Raw genomic sequence first — 27,987 nt, forward strand, 5'->3', positions numbered from 1 at the left:
GAGAACTTGTTGGAAAAAAAACAACTTGTGCTTATAAGGAAGAAGAGATTGGCTTTCCTAATAAAATGCTTTTAACAGAAACTTTATTGTGTCATTAAAGGATGGAATTTCTTGACATGTTGTTGCTCTTGGCAACAGTGCTAATACATCAAAGGAGGCAATAGACAAAGGATGTCATTATCAGCTCAGATAATGATTGAATATCCTTCATTTTCTTTTAGTATTTGTTGCTCGGTTTGCTGAAAATGGGACCTTTAATGATAGTCTAAGGTTTGACATACAAAATAGGGAGGTAAATATAGCCATATGTACACATTTTTGCCTTCTTTCATTGGACAATTTAACACATAAAAGAACTTCAATGATCTTGTTACTCAAAAAAGACAGCAAAATTAGGACATTTTGAAAAAGGGATAGTATGGCTCTCATTTCTCCCTATTTTAAATTTCTTGACTTCTTTTCAGATTTAAAAATATCCTTTCTATAGATAACAGAGAAAGGTATGAGCTGAACAGAACCCCACAGGGAGCACTCAGTGTCACCAGTTTTAGATGTAGAATGGTCTTTGGAAATATTATTTTCAGGTTTTCTCCTTAAATTTAAGTGGAAAGATGATACAAATTGGCTGTAGAGGTAGTGGAAGGCTAACCATCTTACTTTCTGGGACAATGTCACAGACTTTTTTCTTCCTAGTGGATCTTCAATCTGAAGTTTTAGGAAGGTCCTCCTCCCACTTTGAGTACCAAATAAAGGGACACTGCTGCCAGGCAGGACTTCTGGGGCAGTGCAGGGCATCTGCAGGCAAAACTCCTCCAACTCTTCATCTGTCCCCTCGCAGGAAAGTGGTCTCCCCTGTCCCGTCTCTTCCAGTAAGCTGTAAGCAGCTTTAGGTAAGGTTATATTTCTCTGAATTTAAGAACAAAACTTAGAAATTCTATGCATTCGATACACATATGCTGAATGACTGAAAAAAGAGTAAAAGGACATTTACATTTTACTTTTGCAGATCTTGATCCTTTTCATTCCCTCTAGAAACACTAATCCCTCCTAAGAGCCTTAGGCATTAGGCACGGAGAATCCAGCTCTAATCCCAAGTGTGGGAAATGTTAGTCACAGTCGGCGTTAGAATTCCTTTGAAGAAGAGCACTGCATTTCTTTGTAAAAAATCTGGACCATATTTGGGACTAGAAGGTGAGCTCCTTGAGGGATCTGATGTTGGTGGACTCTTCCGAGTGAGAAGGGAACGGAGGATTTTCCAGTTAGTCCACGACAGGGGTAGGGGAAGGGAGGGAGAGAGAGAGAGGAGAGAGTAGAAACAGACCTAGGAAAATGGGGAACTGTTGTGTTGAATATGTGGCCTGTCCCTGTGACTCCTCCAATCCTCAGCAAAGATACTAACTTATATGTAGCCTCTTCAATGTGACAGCCACACGCTGTATACACATAAGCCATTTATTCTCCACAACAATCCTATGAGGTAGCACTATTATTAGCCCCTCTTTATAGAGGAGGAAACGAGGTCCAGAGAGATTGAGTGATGTGGCCAGATGGCTCTGCTAGAAGTATTAATGAAAGGTGCCAGGGAAAAGAAGACAATGAAGAATGGGGCTTGAAGGGTGCAGAGGTTCAGGGAATGGTGTTCCATAGTGTGGAGGCAAGCAAATGCATGCTCTGCTCTGGAGCTAAAGAAAATTTAGTATGGCCATGTGTCAGTGTACTCGGTGGTCCAGCTGAGGTGGCCAGCTGGAAAAGAAAGAGCTTATGTGCCATCTCCTGTGAGATTCACACCGGATATCAAACACACAGATACACGCAGGCGCACAGACACAGACACAGACCGACAGACAGACAGACACACACACTCTGTCCTCATGAAGTCTTGCCCTCTAATAAGGGAAATAGATTTTTAATAAACAATCATATACCTAATTATAGAATCACAATTGTGATGAATGTCCTGAAGGAAAAGCGCAGGTACTATGCGAGGGCCTAATCTAGTCTGGGCAGGCGTCTGAGAAAGCTTCCTGAGGAAATCACACTTTAAACTGAGATACAAAGCGGGATCTGGCCAGGTGGAGGATGGGGCTAGGAGCTGGGAGAGTAGAGGGATGCAAATGGAGACAGGCAGTTCCAAGTAACTTGTGCAAATGGCCAGAGGCAGGAAGGTACTCGAGGCACTCAAGGGACTGGGGGAAGCTGGCGTGGGGGAGCGGGAGGTGAGTGGTCCTACAGGACCAATGTAGGAAAGCTAGGATACTTCTGTCATATTAGGGACACTGGCACTCAGCCCGCAGGAAAGTCATTGAAGGTTTTTTTTTACTGGGGAGGCGGGGTGATCAGAGTTGCACTCTGTGAGGATCCCCACAGCAGCCACAGCACTCATGACAGACGGGAGTGGCCAGGGATGAGGTGAAAGGCCAGCGAGGAATGACACAGCCTTTGATGAGTGCAGGGGAGACAGAACAAGGACGGGACTCCCGAGGGTCCCTGAGGAATGAGGATCCGTGTGGGCCAGGATCTCATTTATATGTGGAATCTAAAAATGTCCAATACATAGAAGCAGAGAGCAGAGCGGTGGTTACCATGGGCACGCAGGTGGGGGAGAATGCTGGCCAAAGGCTACAAAGTTGCAGTTGAGCAGGATGACTAGGTCAAGAGCTCTAATGCAGAGATGACTAGAGTTAATACTACTGTATTGAACACTGGCAATTGGCTAAGAGAATATATTTCAGGTGCTCTCCTCACACACAGAAAAATGGTAACTATGTGAAGAGAAGATATGTTAATTAGCTTGACTATAGTAATCATTTCACTATGTACATGTGTATCAAATCATCATGTTGCACACCTTAAATATATACAATTTTTATTAAAAAATTCAAAAGAAGAATTGAAAGCCATTCACATGGAGGTGATGTGGGACCCCTGGGGCAGCTGCGATTCTGCGAAGAGAGAAGGGGAGAGTGGAGGGACCAAACCTGGGGGCAGACAAGTCACAGAGCAGAGGCTTGCTTAATTGGGTGAGTCACCAACATTTACAATCCTGGAGATTTCACCTACAGATGCAGTGTTCTGTTTTCTCTTGAAAGAGAGAAGGATCCAGCAACACCAGCCAGTGTCTTAATGGCAACAATAGCCTGGAGCTGAGAAGCGGCTGCCTCCCACAGGGGAGGAATCCTTTATCTCTAGTTTACCACAGGCCCTCCCAGGCTGACTTCACTCACCAACGGCTGTTATAGACAGAACAGGGTTATTTTAAGGCTGCAGCAGAACCCAGCTCTCAGGGTCTGGGGAGTGGAAGGGAGCGAGCAGGAGTTGGGGCTATGGGTACAGACTCTTCTGCTCATAAGCCCGGAGGTGTAGACAGGAAAGAGTAGGCCCCTGGAAACCTCTGCTACAGGCCAGGCACCGTGCACTCTGCCAAGGGGACTTGGGGAGGACGAGGACAGAGCACCTGTCCTCGGGCCATTTACCAACTAGCACAGAAGCCAGCACAGCAGCATTACTGCACGATTAGGCCACCTTGGAGAAATGCCACCAAGTGCTGGGGTTCTAAAGAAGGGGCAGCTTGAATCAGCTCCTCCATTGCAAACTGAGGATATCTAGCTGTTAGATATTTGTCGTAGAGGTCTAAATAAATGTTCTAAATAAAATATTCACTTAAAAAGCACAGGGTCACAGCATTTTTCAGAGCAGCAATAGTCTTGTTTACATGATCTCACATGCTTCTCAATATTCCGTCTTTCCCTGCAATAGGCCATCTTCTTGCAAATGTCACTGGAAAACTAGGCGGGTGAGTTCACATCAGTTATCTGTGCTCTGTCGGTCTGCCTAGAAAGAATATCGCCTTGCCCTTCCTTTCATTCTGCCTCTCTTTGAAGCTATTCCTAGGGGGCTTCAAATATGGTTTAAAATTTTAAGTGGTTAGCCTTTTTCTCTGCAGCCCAGAACTTTTGGTCTTTACCCACTGAGGCCATAACTGAGAAGAAAGGTCAGGACTGGACGAAGACTTGAGAGTCGTCCACATGGAGCTGATAGTTGAAGCCATCAGGGACAAGGAGCTGACCCAGAGCCAGAGAGTAAAAGAGAGCGAAAGAGGGGTAGAGGACAGAACTGTGAGAACCGCCCACGTAAAGGGGTCTGATTGCCTTGCACTCCTGTCCAACGTCCAGCTTCTAGGCCAGAGCACGTAGGAGGAGTGGGGGCAGAGCCGCTACAGGGGCTGTGGGCAGGGAGGGGAATGGCCACCAGATTGAAGGGGAGGCTTTTCCCAGGCGGCACAGGAGTGACGTGTCTGAGTTAGGCAGTCCTGGAGCAATTGTAACTTTGAATTGCTGCACGCAGTATGGGCTAGATTAGATTTTTTTCTGTTATAGTAACACAGGTCCTGCTACATTGTGACTACATTTACATGAGCAGTGACCGGAAGAAAAGCAGTAACTATGAGGGCCAGGTGTATAGTCCTTCTTTTCTATTTTGTTTTGTACCTTTATTTTTAAACCAGAAAGTGTAAAGCTCTGAGGACTGTGTCATCCTTAAAACCTTACAGCACTTTGTCGCGCTCTAACATTACCACAAAGCCCCAGAGGAGCGGGGCATGCTGTTGTCCAAGGGGCACAGGCACTTACCGGCCGAGGCCTCTTTGTTTGGGAATAACTTGCTGTCAACTGCTGCGCTGATGTCACGGAACACCTCATCCTCGTCTCGGTCAGCGTCACACTGGGGGACATCAGGACAGACAAGTTGGGAACATGAGAGTACACAAATTAGTTCTTCCCAAAATATAATGAGCACGCTTCACACAACTGTATCTCTAATGAGGCAGGACAACAGGAATTAAAGCCCTCGAGTCTTTAATCAGACATTTAGAGAGTTTTTCAGCCCAGACCTCATATCAAACAGGGAAGGATATTAGGGAGTAAATGTACAGTCACTTATGGTTAAGAAAAATGTGTAGAATTTTCGTATTTTATAAAGTGAACTTTGGAAAAAATGATCATTGAGATTTACCTTGTGCTTTTCTGGCTCCTAATATTTTGTTTAATTAAAAAAACTTGATGAAAATATATAATTCTAAACAACAGGGGAAAAGATTTTCTAATTTATTGTTAAAAAAAGAAAGAACCCTCAAACCAAATTTTAGATACTATACTAATACTATAGATACTATACTTAGATGTGGTCTATAGACATTACAGATTTAGAAGTAACAAAAATTACAGATTTAAATATTTACCATTGTCTAAAATTTACAAAATTTTAAGTATTAAAAAATGTGGTTATATTTATAAATCCTCTATTTCCCAAGTTGTGCAGTGGTTTTTTAAAATACGTGTTTGTCTTTTTAAAACAGCTTTACTAAGTTATAACTGATTTACAATAAACTGCACATATTTAAAGTGTACAAACCGATACATTTTGACATCTGTTTACACTTGTGAAACCATCATAAAAATCAAAATAATGAACATATCCATCACCCCCCAAAGTTTCCTTGTGCTTCTTGGGAATCCCTTCCCCATCAACTAACCCCCTACCAGGTAATCATTGATCTGCTTTCTGTAACTAAAGACTATTTTGCATCTTCTAGAATTTCATATAAAAGGAATTGTACAGTACTCAACCTTTTTGTCTGGATTATTTAACTCAACACAATTATTTTGAGATTCATCAATGTTGTATCCATAGTTCATTCCTTTTCATTGCTGAGTAGTATTCCATTGTATGGATATACTGTTAGCCCCATCCTGGGTATCTTTCAACTCAGACATTGTAGTTTTCATCTCTAGACGTTTGATTTGAGTCTTTAAGAAAACCTATGTCTCTATTTAAGGTTTTGAGCATCTGAAATATAATAATTTTTAATGTCCTTCTCTGCTAATTCTAACATCTGGTGTCAGTTCTGAGTCAGTTTTGATTCATTTTTTCCCCATCATTATGGGGCATATTTTCCTGTTTCTTTGCATGCCTTAAAATTTTTTATTGGATGCCAGGTATTGTCATTCTGACCATGTTAGATGCCAGGGATTTTTGTATTCCCATAAATATTTTTGAGCTTTGCTCTGGAATGCAGTTTAGTTACTTGGAAACAACTTGATTCTTTCAGGTCTCGTTTTTAAGATTTGTTGGGCTGGACCAAAGCAGTGTTTAGTTTGGGACTAATTATTACCCACTGTTGAGGCAAAACTCTTTGAAGAACTCTACCCAGTGTCTGGTGAATCAAAAAGTTTTCCAGTCTTGGCTATTCCAAGCCTGGTGTGAGCACCAGCTACTGTTCCCGCTAATCCTTTTGGGTGGTTTTTCCCAGCTTCAACTAGTTCCCTCATGTGCACACACTGATTAGTACTCTGTGGAACACTGGAGGGGGACCCTCTGCAGATCTCCAGAGTTCTCTTTCTGAGAATCTCTTGCATCTCTGATACTCTGTCCTCTGAACTCCAGCCACCTTGGTCACTTGGACCCTCAGCCCCATCAACTCAACCCACGGAGTCCACCAATCTCCACAAGGCTTCCTTCTCTCTGCACCGTAGCCTGGAAACTCTCCAGCAGTAAGCTGGAACAACTGAAGGGCTCCCCGCATTCGTTTCCTTTCTCTCGGAGAATCACTTCACTGCTTGATGTCCAGTGTCTTGAAAATTATTTTCTTAAAATATATTTTTTATATTTATTTTTTTCTTTGTTTCATGTGGGAGAGAAAATCTAGTCTCTTTTATTCCATCTTGGCCAGGAGTGGAGGTCTTAACCCTTTATCTTTTAACCTTAATTATTATCTTGAAGATATTTAAGAAGATTTAAGTGATTTATTCCTTTATATTCTCCTACTGAAGGGTTTTGTTATTTTTAGTGAGGGAAATTTAAGAGCCTAAATTAGACAGTTATTCCCTTACTTTTCCTTACACAGGGAAAGCACATCTGTATGGTGCTTCCGAGTGCTTTCACTATGTCACCTTAGCCCGTGGGGAGGGAGGCAGAGAGTCTTTCTTCTATTTTCCAGGGGAGGAAATATCTACTTGGAGATACAATGACTTTCTCAAGTCAAACAGCTAGTAAGCAGGAGAACTAGGACTTGAACTTAGGGTGATTGACACTTCCCATCCTACTGGGCTACATATGATGGTCACAGTAAGACGAAGGGAGCCCTTCTGCTCACATAAGTGTTAACACAGCACGTTTGTCTAAAAGCAAGGAGAGAAGGACAGGTGGTGGTTAGGGTAGATACAAGGAGAGCACGGAGGCACAATTAGGGCCATCGTAACGCACTGCTTCCCACACCCCAATAAAGCTGGTGTTTTTCTTTCAAATTATCTGTTGGCTATCATCAGAAGGGGTAACATCTACTAAGCGGGGTTTTGTTTCTATCTTTTTCTTGGACTTTTGAGGGATGGGTGGCAGCACTGTCATTTTATAAATGAAAGAGCATAAGCTTATGTTTTAGCCAGAGATCCCTAGCAAACAGAGCCTAAGGCAAAACTTATAGGTTAACACTTTATTGGGGGCGGGGTGTGTGTGTGTGTGTGTGTGTGTGTGTGTGTGTGTGTGTATGCGACCCCAGAGCAGTAAGTGTGAGGGCAGAAGGAAAGTGAGGCAAAGAAGGAAGGAGAGCAAACGTCAGGGTCTACGTTCCTGATCTGGGCCCAGCTTCACAGGAAGACACAACTGGAAGCTCGGTCTCCAGAAAGGCTAACTGGACCCACTACATCTCAGAGCAGTCTGATGGCAGAGGAGGGAGAGGCATTTATGTGTGGCTCCTTTGAGTTTCCTATCTTTCATTGGTCCAAGTTTTCCCTGTGAGGAGTTGAGTCTCCCCACTTCTTTCTTTCTTCTTTTTGTTTTTTTGGTGAGGAAGGTTGGCCCTGAGCTAACATCTGTGCCAATCTTCCTCTATTTTATATGTGGGACACAGCCACAGTATGGTGTGGGGGATCAGAATTGGCTACCCCAAAATGTGTCTCTTTGGCCTGAGGATTATTTTGGGCTAATGAGGATTATTACTTTTAAAAACTGCAGACATAGGAGAAGCTCTGAAAAGTAGAATTTACACTTTGTAAGAGACACTTACATTTGTAAGGGAAATCTCCATCTATAAAGGTATTTCCCTCTCTGTACCAGGAAGAAGGGGGGATGACCTTATCTCTAGAAACTCTTATCAATGCGGAAGGCAAGGACTTAAGTCTACATAATAACCTTAGTCTTGTTTACCATGCTTTTCTGGTAATCTCCAGTAGCTGAGTCCCCCTACCCGCAACATCCTCCTTTGTCTCTACTGAAGATGGTATTTAAGATGAGAGCCCCTGCCATTTTGGTGAGTTGCTCAGTTTTCCTGAGTCTCTCCCAAGCATACATGTTATAAAGCTTTGTTTGATTTTCTCGTGTTATTCTGTCTTATGTCAATTTAATTTGTACCCCAGCCAGAAGGACCCAGAGGGTAGAGGATTTGTCTTCCTCCCCTACAATGGCTTGATGAGTGGTGTGTAGGTCTGTGCCTGGGATCTGAGAACCCCGAGAACCCCAGGCCACCAAAGTGGAGCATGCGAACTTAACCGCTACACCACCGGGCCGGCCCCCCATTTCTGGATTGTGTGGCTTAGCCTCTGGTGTCCCAGGGAGCAGCATAGCATCTGAATCTAGAAGTGTGGAGAGGAGCCAAAGCCTCCACAGGTCTGGTCTGGCTGGGCCCGGCTGCCATCTCTGCAGAGGCTCCCACCATGGTGGGCATGATGAAGCCCAGCCCTCAACCCTGAAGAGGCTGGCTGGGGCCATCAGCAATGTGGAGGTACAGGGCAGTGGTGGACAGCGCTCTCCATTCAACAAGCAACAGAAGCCCAGGGCACATGGACTAAGTGAGTCAGGGGAGTCTTGTAAACTGGGTTCACACAGCTTAAAACTGTCTAGGATTGATTTGAATTTCTGCTTCCCTCTGTAGCAGCTGTCTGACTTTGAGCAACTTATTTCCCCCTGTTCTTTGCATCTATACAATGGGATTGTTGTGAGGACTAAAGAGATGGTATATTTAACACACCAGCACAGAGCCTGGTGTAAATTGTAGTCTTTCTTTTTCTTCTCTCTTTGGGTCCCTAGGGCTGAGGGAGTATATCCTATAGATCTTTGATTGCTTCTGTACTTTTGACACACACACACTTTTTTTCTTTTAAACTTGCAGATTATAGAATAAGGAATACAAGAGACTTTGAGGCTTTCTAGGAGATAGTCTATCCTCCCACTGATTTGAACAAGGATATGTTAGTTCTAGCACAGACTAAAGTACTTGATTGTCCAACCCAAAAGACCAAGTGCAAAAGGTAAACACCACTCATGAAAGCATTCAACCAATATTTGCTGAGTAACTACTACATCCTAGAGAGACTCTTCAACTGACCACTCCTAAGTGTTTGGACGGTGAACATGGAACCATGAGGACGGAAGACGACACCCATATGGCCAACTCAATTCTGGGATTACGCAGATGCTGCTGAAGCCCATTGACTCTCGTGTCAGGACCACAGAATTTAACCCAGATTTCCTTATTTTCTGTAACATCCCACATCTAGAACTTCAAGACTAGCACAGAAGTCTTCTCTCCAGTCTTTTAGCAAATAATGTGGCATAGACCTTGGAGAGCATTCTGATGGAGTACTATCAGAACAACTGCCACTTGTGATAAATAAATGACTAGCAATAGGATATATTGGAGTATGTGAGGAAGCCATTTCGTGTAAAACTAATTTGGCCTGACCTTGTTTTTCCAAAAGGACCTGAGTGGCCATTGAGCATGCATTGTATATCTGCTTTAAGCATTTACTATGTCTCAAAGACAAGAACAATGCCTTTAAAGATAAAGTAACTTCCCCCACATCAGCATTTCCTTAAGGATAAGCATCTCTCCCTAGGCTAGGGATTGATTGCTGACCTGCTGTGACCACCCAGCTGGAGATCACAGACCTGTGACCTGCTGTGTTCATCAATGGCCGTATGAATCCCTGTGCCAGCTAGGCAATCTTGTGACTGTTGTAAAAGGGACATTGCAATCATATGTGATACATGCTCTTTGATGGTATATAACCACTCTATATACCCCTCGGCCCTTGGCCCTTGGCCCTTCCTTCCTTGGCCCAGTCTTCAGATCTGGCCCATAATAAACTCACCCCAATTTTGATTTATAGATTGATTATGGATTATTTGCACTGACACTAGCAAGGATTTTTTTTCCAATCATTTTATTGAGGTCATAATGGTTTATAACATTGTGTAATTTCAGGTGTACATTATTATTTATCAGTTTCTTCAAAGATTTTTACAAAATGGTAACATTCAGTGTTGGAGATGTTGTGTATATGGTGAGTGGAGAACTGGCTTTTAAATCATCAAACATTTTACTTGTTTTTGCATAAAACCATATACATCAATGGTTTTCAACCAGGAGTAATTAATTTTGTCTGCCCCTCCCTTGCCCGCCCCAACATTTGGCAACGTCAGGAGACATTTTTGGTTGTCATAACCAGCAGGGGGGACGCTACTGGCCAGGGATGCTTCTAAATATCCTACAGTGCACAGGACAGCCCCCTCACAACAAAGAATTACCCAGTCTGAAATGTCAGTAGTGCCAAAGCTGAGAAACCCTAATCCACACCAAGGCATTCTCAGTTTTTGGGTTTCTAAACAGTGTCTTGAAACTAAAGTAGTGATGATTTTCCTTTTCTTTCTTTTTAAAGAAAAAGGTTTTGAGCTGCAAGAACCTGGGCTGTTAACTTCAAAATACAAAGAACAGCAGAAGTGATGCTGCTGCAGGGGTAGCAAAGATAAGGGTGATGAAAGTTCTAGGAATAAAGGTTATTTACATCTCATGGGTCAGAAACGAGCTTCAGGGGGCAGCTGTAATTGTGTGCTGCTACACCAGATGATGTCTGAGGTTGCTCCCAGCTCTGACTGTCTGTGATTAGAGGAGCACTTTACCTCTCCCGTGGTTGTTATTTAATGCCTAGCAATCTTAACAAAACTCTTTTCTTACTCTGAGGGAAAGAACTCACAGAGGACACGGTCTGCATAATCTGTTTTACGTCATTTAATGTAAGAGGGCTGCAGAGATCAACTGGAAATTTCAAAATGAGATGCTTACCAAATTCCCTATTTCACTCACAACACATGTTTTAATTTGAATAACAAATGTTGTACCAGCTTTCAAAATCATACAAAATATATCTAGATTAGGAAAGGAAATTATAGTAGAGGGAGTAAAATTAGGCACCATCTGAGGGGAAAACGACAATGATGGTTTGTGTTTTTAATGGCAGAAATGAGTTTTTGTTTTTGTTTTTTTTTTGGCCCTGATTTTCAGGCTGCCACAGGCTGCCCAAGTCTTCTCCATGGAGACAGAGTTTTATGCATTCTTACCTCTGCTAGCCAGGAATGTTAGGTCTATTAATATCCTAAATGGAATCAAAAGGAAGGATACCAGGTCAATCTCTCTTTCCAGATCCCACCTTTCATTAAACTTAGGTCTATCTCCCATTTTTTCTCTGCTTCATCATTTGAGGAGGAAATAAATTGGCTCTGTTATTAGTATTGCCTCAGTTTTATATATCCCATAAGCATCATTCTCTGAGCATCAAACCAGCTTCTTGAATTTTTTACTTCTCCCTGGTTTCCTGCAAAGAATTTCAATTAAGCGTGCTCTCCACCAATGGCTTTCATCATTTGCTACTGGAGATTCCTCAACATGCAAGAAACTGGCCCTTCAAATTTTCTCTTATATGTTTAGAGACTTCCCTCTAAATGATTGATTGGTTGGTGTTCTCTTTACAGTGACTTTGTTTTTCTCCAACAAAAATTGGAGATTTCACTAAAATAGTAATAATTTAAAAACTTGTGGTAACCGGAGTGAAATCTGTAGTTACCAGCGATGGAGTAACGACAGTTTATATTATTCTGCAGAACCATGTCTCTAAGCCTTCATAATTAATCCTAAAATTTGATACAGAAACACCTAAGTGGATTTGGTGGGAGGTGGGTAGCGGCAATATTCTGTCTGAGAAAGCCAAATCAACTCCATATTTTGATGAGCAGAATTCCTGTGGTATGGCCCTGCTGAACTGAGATGTATAGAACATATTTCTTAACAGAATAAAATGAGGGTTAAATGTGAAAGAAGATAGATATAAAAATAGACATGATTGGTATACAAAATGATGAGTACAGAACACTAGAAAGCTGTAGATATCTTAACAAAAGACTCTTCTTTTCTCAGCTTTTTGTACAGAATCTTTATTTCACTAGATATTCAGATTATAGACAGCATCTAGAAAATTTTATTGGGAAAAACTCAACACAATAAAAAGATTCCAGAGAAAACTGCTGCAAAGGTTATGAAACGTTCTAAGAAAGAATTTCTTCCTGAACTTGAAACCTTAACAATGTAATAATGACTGACTTATCTTATTCTATAGAAACCTAGAAAAGAAAGCTAAATTGAGATAATTTTAATTACTGTTACTACACTAGCCCAGAGGACATTTTTCAGAATCTTCATCAGTACTCAACAACGAAAGGGCGCCAAGTAAAGCCCCATGTTCTGTTACTATTTTTTGAGCATCTATTGTGTGCCATGCATTGCTAGTTTTCTTTATACACTCTCATCATTCAATCCCTACAATATTATTAAAAAGGGGTATCATTATCTCCATTCAAAAACTGAGCGCCTCAAAGATTAAATAATTTTTCCCCGGTCATGTAGGCAGTCAAGCCAGGATCCAGATTCACATCTGTCTACATCAAACTGTGAGGCCCACCACCCACCAACGCTGTCATGGTCAGCTCTCAGCTCCAAGGGGCAGCCTTAGATCTTAGCTGGGCACTTGCAGAACAAATCAGGGCTTTTAGGAGTACTGCCAGGACAGCCCCCGAAGAATCCTCAGAGGCCAAGCCAAGCGAGGTCCAGATGCAATATACTCAAATATTCTTGATCTTTTTCTTCATTTTGAGGCCAGAGTAGGTGATTTTATTTCTCTGTATGATGCACGTACCCTGTACATCGTGGCTGTGGCTGTTGGCAGACGAACGTCCTTGCAGGCCAGCCAGGGGCATCAGAAGTGGCAAGAACAGGCAAAGTTGACGGTAAGAGGCAGGTGACTTCCTAACTCCAAATAGAGCTCTCTCTGGGGGTCTTTAGCTTAATGCTATCAATTTCACAGGGAAGCTGGCTGCTACTCCAGAATCCTCTTTGTCTACTGTTGACTCTAGTTGCACCCTCCACGGCAGCCTTCTAAAACTTCTCTCTGCAAACAACTCTGCCTTTTAGTTTGGTGAGAGGACTGAAGTCATCCAGCATGGATTCTGTTTTTCTCTTCTCATCACCACTCAATCCCCCCTCAGAAATCAAAGAAAGAGTAGGCCTACTCTTCCTCTAAGAGCCTCTCTGGAGTTGGAGCATAGATTTGTGACATGAGCCCATCTCTGGTCTGGCACCTCCTGTAGAACTGCTTTGGTTCCGCCTCAGGGCTCCATCCACCAGCACCCGAGGCCTTGCCTGGCTTAGCTGCTCCTCTCTACCTCACAGCCAGGGCTTCAGCTCTGCCTTTGACTGAGAGGCAGCATTCCAGACTCCTTTCCCAGAGCTCCTTGTGTTGGTTGTCTCATTAGAAGATGGTGGATCCAAAACCAGGCTACCCCCAATAAGAAGGGAAAGGGTAGGTCTTAGGTGACACTCTTAGGTCATGAGAGAGAAAGGCCAAAGTGTAAAGAATTCAAATCAGTGGTGGGAACTAGGGTCTGGAACAATTCTTGAGCTGAAGGGTGGGTGTCTGCAGTAGCTGAGTATTTAAATTTTGCAGGCTCAGGTAGAGCCCTGGAGCAGACATCCTCAATCTGACCAGTGTCCAGATCGTGAACAGACATCAAGTGCCCAATATTCTGCTCACTGATCTGTGGGCGCTATCACAGGACATGTCAAAAATTAAGTTGCTGCATGTGGAATCTAAAAAAAAAAAGCTAAACTCATACAAACAGAGAGTAGAATGGTGGTTGCCAGGGGCCAGGAGCTGGGGGAAACGGGGAGATGTTGGTCAAAGGGTACAGACTTTCAGTTACAAAATGAATAAGTTGTGGGGATCTGATATTCAGCACAGTGACTATAGTTAACGATACCATATTATATACTTGAAAGCTGCTAACAGAATAGATTTTAAATGTTGTCACCACACACACAGATTATAATTATGTGAGGTGACAGATGTGTTAACTAACCTCATTGGGGTAATCACTCTGCAATATGTACATGTATCAAATCATCGCATTGTGCACCTTAAACTTACACAATGTTATACGTCAATTATACCTCAATAAAGCTGGGAAAAAAAAGTAAAACAAAATCAACTTGCTGCAGAAAGCACACAAAAGGTATATCTACTCTAATGGAGGCAGCTGAAATAAACCCCTATTTAGCAGATGACAAAGGGATTTACTATTTTTTAAGATGATATTACTACATGGTGCATTGCTTCTCACTTAAAAGTGAATTAAGAAATAGATCTGTAGCCCAGCAAATAGGTTGATATAATGGATTTTGTCAAATAAATAAAGCTTTAGACTATATCTTGGGATCACCATGGATTCTATCCAATCTTTTAAACTGCCTACAAGATGCAATTCAAGTCAGTAAAGATGTATTGGCACGTACTCTGTGCCAGGCGTGTGCTGGGCACTAAAGATAAATGGAGGGGAGATTAAATCGTGTTAGCTTTTCTGTAATTATTAAGGCTCCAACAAGGACTAAAATACTCTGAAAAGACTTGATGAAGAAAGGTTAAAAGAAGAAAATGGAGAAGAAAAGACACGATATGCTCACTGTAGACAAGAATCTCATTTCTATTTTTTCTCCACTGCACCTAGCAAAGTTCTGAGCCCTGCAGTTAGACAATAAATACTCGTCAAACTGAATTAACCAGAAAATTCAACTAATTAAAATACCCTTTCCCTTCCTATTTTCTCTTCTTCTTCTCTCCTCCTAGCATTTCAGCAATCTGAGACTTTATAAAACTACAAGGTGGTGGGATAAAAATTTAAACATTTGCCAAGAAAGCTTCCAAAGTACAGAAACTAGTTTGTCTCAGAGGTCAAAATTCAGCCTCGTGACTTTTGGTACCTTTCCTAATTACAGGCTCCATTCTCTCCAGGGCTCAAGTGTCTCCTGCTACAGAGCCCTAAGTGGTACCCTGGAGCCTGAAAAACCGCTGCGCTGCCTGAGCGCCAGATGTAAGACTAGAGGATAATTTAGGCCCTGGGAAGCTCATCATTCTGTTTTCTTTTATTTATTTATTTATTTTTTCCTTTTATTTTTTTTTCTCTTAGTTGAGATGTTTCATTCTTTTATTTTGTTAAATTTTCTCTCCAGCAGTGTTGACTTTAACTACCCTGGTCAAATATGTCAGTTCATAATTACGTGGGAGATTCAGTGGAGATCAACGAGAATCAAAGAGATCAGCTTAGAAAATGAAAAACTAAGGGAAATGTATTTGCCATGTGAACACAGGACGTCGCGATGAAACACATCACTAACAAGTAGAAAAAGGGTTCAAATTTTAAATCAAATTCCTTTTTAGTTAATACATACATTCTATGTTCCCAGTATTGAGAGATTGGTTTTCTCTTTTACAAACTTCTTTAGGATAGCGTTTAATATTTATGAAAACGTATTTTATTGGAATAGTCAACAATCATTCTGGATAATAAAATAGCTGTTAGAAGAATCATGTTAATGTTTCCCCTTATTGGAGATGTGGACACGAAGTATGACTTTGGGGAAGTTAATTTAATTCAGTCAAATATGGCAGTATCTCTGTCCTCATGGAGTTTAAGGACTATGTTCAGAGACTGACAAGTCAATCACTAATAACAGTTCCATGTGGGAAGGGCTGTGATGGGGTGTACATGGGGTGCCCTGGGTGCTGGGGCTGGGCAGGTGGGTGGGCGGTGTGGGGTTAGGGGATGGTCAGAGAGACTTCTTGGGGAAGCTGATCCATGAGTCAAGTTCTGAACAAGTGAGACTAAGCAAAATGAAGAAAGGAAAGGAAAGGCATTCCAAGGAGAGGGAACAGCAGTAAAAAGAAACGAAGGTGTGAAAGGCATAGATTCTTTGAAGAAAATTAGAGTGCCTTAAGATCTTGGGATTCACCGTTTGAGAAGGGATGGGGTGATGCCCCGTTTTGCTTACTGAAGTTATTTGAAGCCCTTCTTGGGGTTTTTGATCTGATAGCTGCTTCCTCTACCGGAAATCCCTGGGCGTGTGCATATAGTGAGTGTGTGCTGGGCTGTGCACACAGGAATGTGACAGGTGAGCCCATGTACGTAACAGTACTTATCATTTATTGAGCACTTTCTATACTCTGGGCAATAGGCAAAGTACTTTGCAAACATCTCAATTAACGCCCAGAACAACCCAAGATATCAGTCCTCAAGGAAATAGTTGGCTGAGAATGGTAAGTTCTTACTTAAGGTCACACAACTGGTGAGGAACAGGGCTCGCATAGTAACTCAGGCCTGTCTCACTGCGATGCTTGTGCTCTTAAGAACTAAGCTATTTTAAGTCTGAGAAGAACAAATCCTATGTTCTTAGTTATCCCACATTCATTTCTTTTTCCTCTCCATTTTTAGCTTTAAGGTCATTTCCAAATTCAGAGTCATTTAAACAACCATCCTCATTTTTTCCTTTACTCACTCATCCAGGTCTAGCACTTTGTGATAATGTTGTTTGTATCAAGTTCCCCCAAAAAAACAAACTTTGCTTTTGTCTTTGTTTCAGAATAATTAACTTATTAGCAAGATGGCTATGACAGCCTTGATGTTAAAAAGTAATTAAAGAATGGAAACAGAATGGAGCTTGTGTAACAACTTACTAGCCATTGAGCCCTGTGGATAACTGAGCAATTTTGCCCCAGGTTTTAGGAAATATATAAATGAAGCAAGAAGGAAAAAGAAAATTATGAGAATGGAAATCTGATTTGTAATAATGGGATTTATATTTAGTCCATGGGCAGAGGAAGGAAATTAATATACAAATAGATAAAAACATCCCTTTAAATGCTTCTGAGGCTAAGTCTTTATGTGGATTTAACTGCTTCAACCATGAGGATGATTACTCCTCTTATTCCTCTGCTAAATTGATTAGATTTTTGACTAGAAGCAACATATAGAAAAAGAGATTACTTGTCATCCATAAGCAATATCTACATTTTATTTGTTGAATTTTGAAGTGAATTATTTAGAAAAATAATTATATTGGCCATGTATCACTCAACCAACAATGCACTCAGCAAATTCAGAGTCAAGTGTAGTCCTGGGTTGATTCTGTTGAGTAAGTGTGGCATTGATGGATCTTTCAGGCGGTAGTTGAGGGGGGTGGCTAGAGAGGAAGGCGAGTGAGTCAGGGGACACAGATGCAGGATATGCCTCTATCTCATCCCATGGAAACTCATCCATGTGTGTCCTGGCTGCACCTTCTCCATCACTTTTTTTGTTTGTTTGAAGTTATTTTTTTAAATGATTCCTGTATCTTTTTTGTTTTCAGGTATACTGGAGATCCTAGAAGAAATCTTTCCTAGCCTCCTAAAGACATCAGTAATCAGAGGTTCTGTTCTACAAAGGTGTGACTTCACTCAAGGACAAAGTGAGCATTGCATCTGGAAAGCCAATTAGCCTCCATGCTGCCTCAAGCCACGTCTACTTCTCTTTATATTTTTACCCCTGCAACCAGGGGCATGGCGAACTTCCTCCTGAAGGGGATTGGAGTTGGTAAGCTTACCTAAGGTATAAAGAGTGCATAGTATTTGCAAAGCAATAGGCTCATCCAAAAGGTTATAGACAATGTTCCACTTGGTACACATGGGACAGGTCAAAGGAGACAAAGCCAACAAGAATCTGTTAGGATCCTCAGGGTAAAAGGCTGAGCCTGAGAAAAACAAAATTCATGCCAATTTCAAATCCAACCTTCAGGCTTAACGAATGAAGCAGCTTTGATCACACAAATGCAAAGGCAGTATGTCAGCTTTTACAAAAAGACAAGGTGACTTTGCAGGACATCTAGAAAATCTGTCACATCCCACAAGACCCCTTTCCTGCCACACAAAGCTCTGCCCTCATCCTAAAGAAGAGAATCCACCATTTCCCCAGAAGCAGGGGGGACCAGTGCCATGCTCAGAACTCTGCCAGGATGTCTCTGATCTTCTTTCTTCTTTCCTTCAACTGCAATCCTTCATTGCAGCAACAGTTAGGGGAGAGGAGGGCCCTCATATTTACCTTTTTCCCCCCAACAGTGGATGAGGGGAGTATTATTCAGGGGACTTTAGATTTAAAGGTCACTTGTTGTGAGTATTCTTAGGTCCTATGTCTCTTAAAAGCTGTGAGTCACAATCAGTTTCTCTATTCCCTAGTAAATTCTTGAATTTGCAAGCTCATTAGGAGGTTCTCACGGTTGGTTTCCATGTACTCAATAAGCATTTACTGAGTACCTAACATTTTCTGTGGGTATAGTATACAGAGATGTTTTACTCTAGTATCACAGAATAGAATAGAGAGAATTGTGTTTTTCTCTCTTATGAATGTCCTCTCCCTGTCCAAGTAGGAACTTCCATTAAAGGTGAGTGAGAAAGCGACACTATTGAGTGTGGAAACTTTTGTTAATTCATTCATTAAAAAACACTTGGGGGCCGGCCCCATGGCTTAGCGGTTAAGTGCACGCGCTCCGCTGCTGGCGGCCCGGGTTCGGATCCCGGGCACACACCGACGCACTGCTTCTCCAGCCATGCTGAGGCCGCGTCCCACATACAGCAACTAGAAGGCTGTGCAACTACGACATACAACTATCTACTGGTGCTTTGGGGGAAAATAAATAAAAATTAAAAAAAAAAACAAACAAAAAAAACCAAAAAAAACACTTGGGGCCGGCCCGGTGGTGTAGTGGTTAAGTTCTCGAGCTCCGCCTCGGCGGCCCGGGGTTTCGCAGGTTCGGATCCCAGGCTCGGACCTATGTACCGCTCATCAAGCCCTGCAGTGGCGGCATCCCATATATAAAATAGAGGAAGATGGGCACAGATGTTAGCTCAGGGGCCAATCTTCCTCACAAAAAAACCCCAAACAAACAAAGCAATCCCACTTCTTGTGCACCTACTGTATGCCACGCACTGGAGGTTCAGTGCTCAGTAAAACAGGACTCTTGCCCTTAAAGAGTTCACAGTCCAGTGATGGGGACATTCACTTGAACTCTAACATTCATACAGAATAAGGGCTGTCACAGAGCTATAGAGAAATGTACAGCAGGAGATCAGAGGAGAAAGGAGAATTAATTGGTCTCAGAGAGGGAAGGGGGATTCAGAAGGATGTGTAGGGTGGGTGGGATTGGGTGGGATTGAGGATTAAAGAAAATGTTATAAAAGAGAGGGCATTTGAGCCCAAAATATTCACGACTCATAAATGTCCTCGTCTGGGTTTATGGCTGCCCCACCAGATCTAGTAAAGTTATTCTTCTTTATCTGACAGCAATTTATGAATCAGAAAACACAGAGCCAGATCTACACTATTTTTTATCTGGCTGGAGAATTAGGTTTCTCAATGTCAACAACGAATTGTTTTGCTTTGACGGCAGGTAGCACTAAAGGGAAGTGATACGACATACAGCGAGACTCTCGAACTAGACCACTGGGATTCAAATCCTAGTCCAACCAGTACTAGATGTGTCACCTCAGAGGAGTTACTGATGCTCTCAGCCTCTTTCCTCATCCACAAAAACGTGATAACCATAGTGCCTACGTCATGTGGTTGTGGGTTGCTGAAAGGGTTAGGTAAGAGAATCTATCATTACCGTAGAGCTCGGCACATAGTAAGTCTCAAAGAGTGGTAGCGATGACTATTTGGGGGGAGTGGCAAATGGTTGTCAGTGTAGAATCACATTTTCTGGAAGCATTTAAAACGGGATCAATTCTCTTAAGTCCAAAATGATTTACATCTCTTTCTGACAACCTCCTAGGTCTCATCATTGCCTCTGCTTTTTAAAAATCTCCCTGGTTCACATTTATTTTATAAATACCATTATAACATGGATAAAGGAAATAAAAGCCACGATAACAACGTCACCCCAACCTGTGCCTCACTTTCACTTTTCCACAATCTCTTTTGGACCAAGCACAGTCATTAACCTAGAGGAGGTGCTCTGCAAGTGAATAAATGAATAAACAAATGAATTCTTATTTCAATGGTTCTGCCTCAAAAAGAAGTGTAACGTATTACAAAAGTCATGCCCTAAGAACTAGGCTAGATTTGTGTTTAACCCTGAAAGCTGGTAATAACCGTAGTATCATAGAATGCTTTCCTGAATTTTAAAATATTTAAAAAGAAATCCCAGCACTGTTTCTTGGCTGGAAAGGCAAAATGGGAGATTGTGGGCAAAGTGGCGAATTTGGAACAAGAAACTATAGCAATGACGTTAATACTAGATTGCTATAACGGGTTTCTACGGACTATAAAAAACAATCCTTTAGCCACTAAAAGGCCATTTCCTTTTGGCATAAAGTCATGACCTACTTAGCTGTCTTGTCAGGAGAGTCAGAACCATTATTATGAACCTGCAGATTTGGGTTCTGTATTCGCCCAGTTATGATTAACACAGCTGGATGAGAGCCGAGGGGCTGAACACAATCCCTTGGGCACGTATTGAAGAGAAATCAATATAGGTTCTCTTTTGAAAATTCAGATACATAATTTTTAAAGATGTATAAGTAGCCAGATACTTATCTCACTTTAAGGTAACATTAGTATTCACTTAAAATGCGTTATTTAAAATTTTTCCTTAATACATCAAGCGAATTACAGAGGGATTTGGCTTAATCAAGTCACTTATCTCATATATGGCACAGAGCAAACCAGTAATTACTCTGAAGAAGAGCGAAGCAACTCATTAGAAAGACCCCAAATGTGTTAGAGGCTTTTTTCCCATAAGATTCATGAGATTTTGAGTTTGGAAACTTGCGCCTTGGAGGAAGGCTGAAAAATAACATCCATTTTAATCTCATGCCTTCCAATAATATTCACAGTGTATTTTTAACTACACCCAGGCCTAAACATAAACAACTAATTTAGAATGTATGATTATATATGTGCATATTCACTGGTTAATCTATCATATAGCAGAGACAAAGACTGGGAATCTTCCGGATGTTTCAACCACTCTGCAGGATCCAAGGATTCCAGAATTTCTAACCTTTATTCAAGGACGATCTTGGAGTCTACAATCTGTCCTTTTAGATGGAGGGAGATGCAGCTGTTAATTCCATTTTCTAAAAGGAAATCAAAGTCACTCTATGAAGCAATAAACGGCCAGGATCAGTGGTTTCCAATATTTGGTTTTCCTCATTTATCTTACCTTCCTCATTTCTGAGCATTTGGTATAATGAAGAGGTTAAGAGTGTGGGTTCTCATATCATACCGGCCACGTGGCTCTGGAAAATGTACCCATCTCAGTTTCTATAGGTGCAAAATGGGGTAGCAACAGTTCCTACCTGACAAAAATAATCCATGCATGGTGTCTGCACATGGCAACTGTTTTATAAATGCTAGTTATTATTATTACTATCTGGTACTTCAGCCTCTTTTCTGTAGCATTTATCCATGTGTTCATTCACCCATTATCTATTAATTGATCATCTGCTATGGACAGACACTGTGTGACATCAGTAGCCTGAGGACGTTTTTACATGAAGAAGGTGCTGAGATACAAATATATATATCAGGTAGGGACACCAACCCCAGCTGTTGTGAATGTTGGCTGCTAACAGCTCACCCCCGACCCTTTTCTGGAGGACTGCTCTTGGCTGATGAGTGCAACCTGGGAGCAGTCCCCGCCCCCTGGGCCATCTCTGTGCAATTCCCTCTATGGAGCTGCTGGTGAGATCAGGCTGGGGCTGGGCTGCTCCTGAAACCCTTTACTGGTGTCGGCCTTCATCCCCTGCCCTCTCCTGCGACCCTCACTCCATGGCATGTGTCTTCTGAAAGCACTCCCTCAATAGACCCTCAGCGGCTGTGCTGTTACAGAAGCCAACCCAAGATAAAATGTGCCCATGTGTTATTTTGATAAAAAAGTTTGATAAAGCAGCTTTCAAGTAAATACACTAACCAAAAATTTCTAGAGCTTCTTTAAAATACATAGATAAAAATAATCTCTTGTTCTTCTAAAGTGATTGAACATGTACTTTTTAAGTATCCTTATTCAGGCTTCACTCTGCCTTTCTTTATTATCCTCACTTCTTTAAAACGTCCTCATCCTTAAACCTAAGAAATCATGTACTGTAATGGATGTAAAGTAAATAGAACAAAAATCTTATTTAAGAACTTTTAAAAACCCTTTTGAGATTTGTCTTTATTTCTCACATTCTTTCAAAACTGAAATAAAAGCTTTCTTATTTTTTGGATGGATTGGTGATTTTGATCATCTTCCTGGTCCAGTGTTTATTTCCATTGACTTTTTTTCTTTACTCATCACAAGTGGTCTGGGTTTGTCACTCTGTGTAGAAGGCTCTTAGCTTCACACGCTCTGAGCTGAAATGCGTTTCTCCACTCTCACCTAAGAATCCAAGTTAACAGTTTTATCAAGTGTTTACTGATACCAATCATGAGGCCACCCAAGATGTATACAGCAGTCTGGCAAAATCTAAGTTTCACGTAGCGAAATGTGCTCTGGTCAAAACTTCCACATCTTTGTTTTATAAACCATGACAAATACTGCAATTATGAACAATTATAGATGAATGGATGGTATAGGCATTCACACTTTAGAGACTGTGCTACATCAAAGTAGCTTTTTTATGAAATTAAGCATAACTGATTGTAACTGGGTATGATAGTCAGACAAGAACAGAATGAACTTAACATTCTGGAAGTGTGCTATCGAACAGCTAATTATCCTTTATAGCTGGTGATACTTCCCCAAATCATAGAATCACAGAGTTAAAGCAGACTTCGAGTGTCCAGCTGAGGTCCTTCCTACTCCTGCACTCATGCAGACCCATGCTTGAAGTCCGCTGGCCAGGTAAACCATACTCTTCTAAAAAGGAATTTTAGAGAAACTGTGTTTTCAAAATAATAACAATTTGTTAAAATAGTAATAATTTGCAATCATTTTACCTCCTCAATTCCAGAATTCATTAGTAATCACACTGTCAATTTCTTTAAAAAGCTAAAATTGTCTTCATTTCCTCTATCTTCCTCTTTTGCGAAGTTTTCTTCTCTCTTCTCTCTAGACCCTCCTGTCACTTTTCTGTGCTTTACTTATGTAATTCGGCATTTCTGCTGTGCCAGGCAACCTCTGTGCCCCAGACAATGCTACTTTTTCTCCTTTCTTCTTTCCTATCAATGAGGCCCAGAAACCCTTCTGCGGTAGCCATAGATTTATCCACTTTCTTTCCCAGCATTTGGAACAAGGATTTGCAAATATCTTTCCTACATGTTTTAAAATTGAGTGTTACTATTCCTTCCCCATCTCCACCATTTTCTTCTCTCAGGCAGATGTGGTCTTGACTTTCACCAATAGTGTGTCATGTCAAAGTCATCCGCAGTCGCCCTCTGCAAACCTCAGAAAAGCATCCTTAGGCTATGGAGCTCATATACATCGCAGCGCCCCCACGACGGTCCCTTGCAATTCAGGCTTTCGTTCAGTCAAAGAAGTCAGGTACTATAATCAATGCCATAAGTTTTACAGATCCTTAATTCGCTATTTGGTTATCATGAAGTCTTCTAGTTCTCCTTCCATGAGCTAGCTCCTCTTCATCCAGTCCCCCACTTTGCCTCTTCTACTCTCCTCCACATACCCTGATACTCTGAATTTACTTCCTTAATTTGTGGTCTGTGACTCAGCCTGTCCACTGAAACAGCAGCTCTTCCAGTCACCCCACCAGAAAGGACTTGCCACATCGCATTCTCCTTTTGGCCAAGTAGAGGAAGTTCAAGGCTGTAATCAATCTTCTTTTTTTAAATAGATCTCATCCTTCCCACACTTTGTTTTCAGTAGAGCATAATACTTCTCTTAAATGTCAGATTTTATGTAGCTGACAAGATTTTAAAAGTATTTCTCCCACATTTCATTCTAAATTATCATAGTTTCCCATACATGAGGAATGCTTAATGTGACAAAAAAAGGTGAGGTCCAGAATATTTTACATGGATTTTGGGGTACTCTGAGATGTTAAAGATTTGGCAGCACAGGCTCTGCCTGAATGCTGAGAACAGCTTACTGACAGAGAGAGGGGGCATGATTGGGGTGATGATAATTCAGAAGGGAATATACATATTCCTTTGCTCCCTAAATGTAGCATTTAACAGGGACAGAGTGTCTGTGACTGCTGTTTCACTTTCCTTCTGTTTAATGACAGCCATCTGTTAATCTAGCAGCTTGACTGATAACATAAAGTATGTATGTCACTACGGAGACCTTTGAGGCTGGTCTGAATCAGCAATGAATGCCCAACACTTGTGATATTCTGTTTGCAGAGCTATGGAAGAAAAAAAATGTCATGGAGTGGAATAAGTGATATTCAAACCTTGAGTCTGCTAAAGTCCCATTTATATATATGTGCATGACAATGGAACGTTTAAACAATGTGGTTGTTATTGTGCCATTACGTCATAATAGATCAAGAAGCAGTAATGCTTGTTCTTGTTTAAAATAGCAGGATAATAAGAAAATAAATAGCTGAGAAATCAATATTAGAAGAAAGTACCCAGGTGGTGGTTTTAGCAGACAGTTTTAACCCAGAAATAATGGTTTATCTTGCTTTAAGCAAACTTTTCATGATGGAAAATCCAGTCATAAGTGAAAGATAAATGAGGGGATCATTATTTGCTTTTCAAGAGACTGAGTTGTTCCCTAAAAATGCTGCTAGTCAGACATCAGGTCCTGTTAATTCTCAGCAGAATGTAAGTAATTTTGAACAAGATGCAGGAGGCTTGTTCTGGCTCCATTCTGCTAATAACTTGAAATGTGATTTGAGATGCGTCTGGTCAAGTGTCTTCATCTATAAATGGAGACGTTCTGGGTCCAGTAAGTGGTTTCCAACTTGGGAGTCTCCCTGGGGTCTCAGAAAGCAATGATAAGCATCAACAAGTTACTTTTCTAGGTATTTTACATTTCAGAATGCCTAATGGAAATTGTAGTTATGTGTCACTTAACGACGGGGATATATTCTGAGAAATGTGTTAGGTGATTTCGACATTGTGCAAACATCATAGAGTGTACTTACACAAACTTAGATAGTATAACCTATTACACACCTAGTTACATGGTACTAATTTTATGGGACCACTGTTGTATATGTGGTCTGTTGTTGATCGAAATGTCATTATGCAGCACATGACTGTACTTCTATCCACAAAGATGCTCTAAAAGCCAACTAAAACCTTGAGTTTCTTTGCTTGGTCTTGTTGACTTAGTAAAGTAACAGAGGTTAGCAAATGCTGATCAAAGGTTCTGATTGGCTGCAATGACATTCTAGAAATTTCCAGTGAGAATTAGGATAAAATAATTTTTAAAGTTCCTTGGAGGTGAAAATATTATGAATACCTAAGTTTTTCCATCTTTAACATTCTAATATCCTTCCTTTCCATGGCCACTGCCATTATTATAGTTAAAATTGCTCTCATCTCATAGTGGGAATATCACAATAATTGCTTAATTCTTTGCCGACCTCTGGTCTGGTCTCTTGGTCACAGCGTCCCTCATACCACCACCAGGCCGATCGTGCTCTAAAATTCAGGGACTTATTATTTCCTACGAAATAAAGTCTACACTTGGCACGGCCTCTCCAGACTGCCCTTTCATAATTATTCTCACTCCACCCTCCTTTTTTCAATATAAATCTTATGCTGCTGCCATGCTGGTTTACTACCCAGTGTCGGCTGAATTGTGTCCCCTAAATTCATATGTTGAAATCCTAACCCCCAGTGCCTTAGAAGTGACTATAGCGAGAGATAGGGCCTTTAAAGAGGTAATTAAGTTAAAATGGGGTCATTAGGGTGGGCTCTAATCCAAAATGACTGATGTCCTTATAAGAAAAGGAGATTAGAGCCAGCCCTGACGGCCTAGTGGTTACAGTTCAGTGTGCTCTGCTTTGGCGGCCTGGGTTCGGTTCCTGGGTGCGGAACTACACCACTCATCTGTCAGTAGCAATGCTGTGGTGGTGGCTCACATAGAAGAACTAGAAGGACCTACAACTAGAATATACAACTATGTACTGGGGCTTTGGGGAGGATAAAAAAAAGAGAGAGAGAGGAAGATTGGCAACAGATGGTAGCTCAGAGGGAATCTTTCCCAGCAAAAAAAAAAAAAAAAGAAGAGGAGATTAGGACACAGACAGCACAAACCGAGGGATGATCATGTGAAAACAAAGTGAGAAGGTGGCCATTTACAAGCCAAGAGAGAGGTCTCAGAAGAAACCAAACCTGCTGACACCTTGATCTTGGACTGGTAGCCTCCAAAACTATGAGAAAACAAATTTCTGTCATTTAAGCCACCCAGGCTATGGTATTCTGTTATGGCAGCCCTAGCACACTAAGACACTCTCTACCTCACAATCACTTCCTAGCTGCCTGCCTCTGTTCCCATGTACTTCCTGTGATCTCCACTGGAAAGTCCTCCAGGCTCTTCCACTTACTCACATGTTCTTCTTAACACTCAACTCTACCCCCTCTCCGTGAACTCAACTCTACCCCCTCTCCGTGAACTCAGCTCTACCCCTCTCCGTGAACTCACCTCTACCCCCTCTCCGTGAACTCAACTCTACCCCCTCTCCGTGAACTCAGCTCTACCCCCTCTCCGTGAACTCAGCTCTACCCCCTCTCCGTGAACTCAGCTCTACCCCCTCTCCGTGTACTCAGCTCTACCCCCTCTCCGTGAACTCAGCTCTACCCCCTCTCCGTGAACTCAACTCTACCCCCTCTCTGTGAACTCAACTCTAACCCCTCTCCATGAACTGAAGCCCACGGCATATCATCTCCTCTCTGAAGTCCTGAGATATTACCAGTCTGTCACTCTTGTTTAGTATTTGGATATGCTGCCTTACAACATTGTCATCCTGAATGAACCACAGACTCATGGAAGGAATGGACTGTCTTGCAATTCTCTATATTCCTCTACAGAGCCTAAAATAATTTATTGGGCTTACTAAAAGTCTCAAAGATAATTAATATTGATTGATTTATATAAATTAATCTACACATATTGCTAGGAACCTGGCTAGTATATAAGCAAGATTATGACTATTCCAAGTCTTTTTGTTAATTTAAGAATAATTACACCAAAGTCATACATCCACAGAGTTAAAAAGAAAAAGAATATGTTATTGAAAGGCTTAATGAGAAATAGCACTCTACTCTCTCCTGCAGGCAAAACACATTTTTATTTTAGCTGTTTCATCTGGAAGTTATTGTCATGATAAATAATATACTTTTACTGCTATTTCTTGATTTCTCAATTTTAGGCTTTCTCTCTTATACCACTTTCCACCTCCTATTGTTATGATCTCCCAATAATATTGTATCACTATTTTCCATTAAATAATTAATGCTCTTTCATGCATCCTGCTCCTGTTCTGTGGCGACACTATTTTCTCCTATCACTCTGAAGATGTAACTAGAAGGTTATGAATGTTTTCTCTCATTTCCTGCATATTTCCATTTTTTCCAGGTTCGTATTGCACCCACTTTCATTCTGGAAGCTTTCCTCAAAAATCTTTTTGGTCGACCAGGCATATTTATGAATGAGGCCATTTTGCCGAGAGACCTCTCAAACGTCAGAAAGCATTTCATCGGGACCCATCAGTTTCTCCAGAGAGGTGTGACTGATGTCCTGCCAGAGGACAGGACTTGACACTGGTGCTGTGCACAGCGCAGGGCGGGGGCCATGGTTGGATGGCCTTGTGGGCAGGCTCTCAATTCAGCCTAAATCTCACCTTGGCTGCTGTA

General features: G+C 41.5%; 1 protein-coding gene across 1 annotated transcript in view; it reads right to left on the reverse strand.

The window, feature by feature from the left end:
* Positions 1–27,987, reverse strand: part of AK5 (adenylate kinase 5) — a 229,497-nt gene that overhangs the window by 112,200 nt on the left and 89,310 nt on the right. Inside the window, exon 7 of the mRNA XM_004431516.3 lies at positions 4,629–4,719. Coding sequence (XP_004431573.2) covers positions 4,629–4,719 — 91 coding nt within the window. The remainder of the gene's footprint in view (positions 1–4,628; positions 4,720–27,987) is intronic.

This window comes from Ceratotherium simum, chromosome 2 (genome assembly GCF_057802395.1).
Source record: "Ceratotherium simum simum isolate JZ-2026a chromosome 2, ASM5780239v1, whole genome shotgun sequence".
NCBI classification, from domain to species: domain Eukaryota; kingdom Metazoa; phylum Chordata; class Mammalia; order Perissodactyla; family Rhinocerotidae; genus Ceratotherium; species Ceratotherium simum.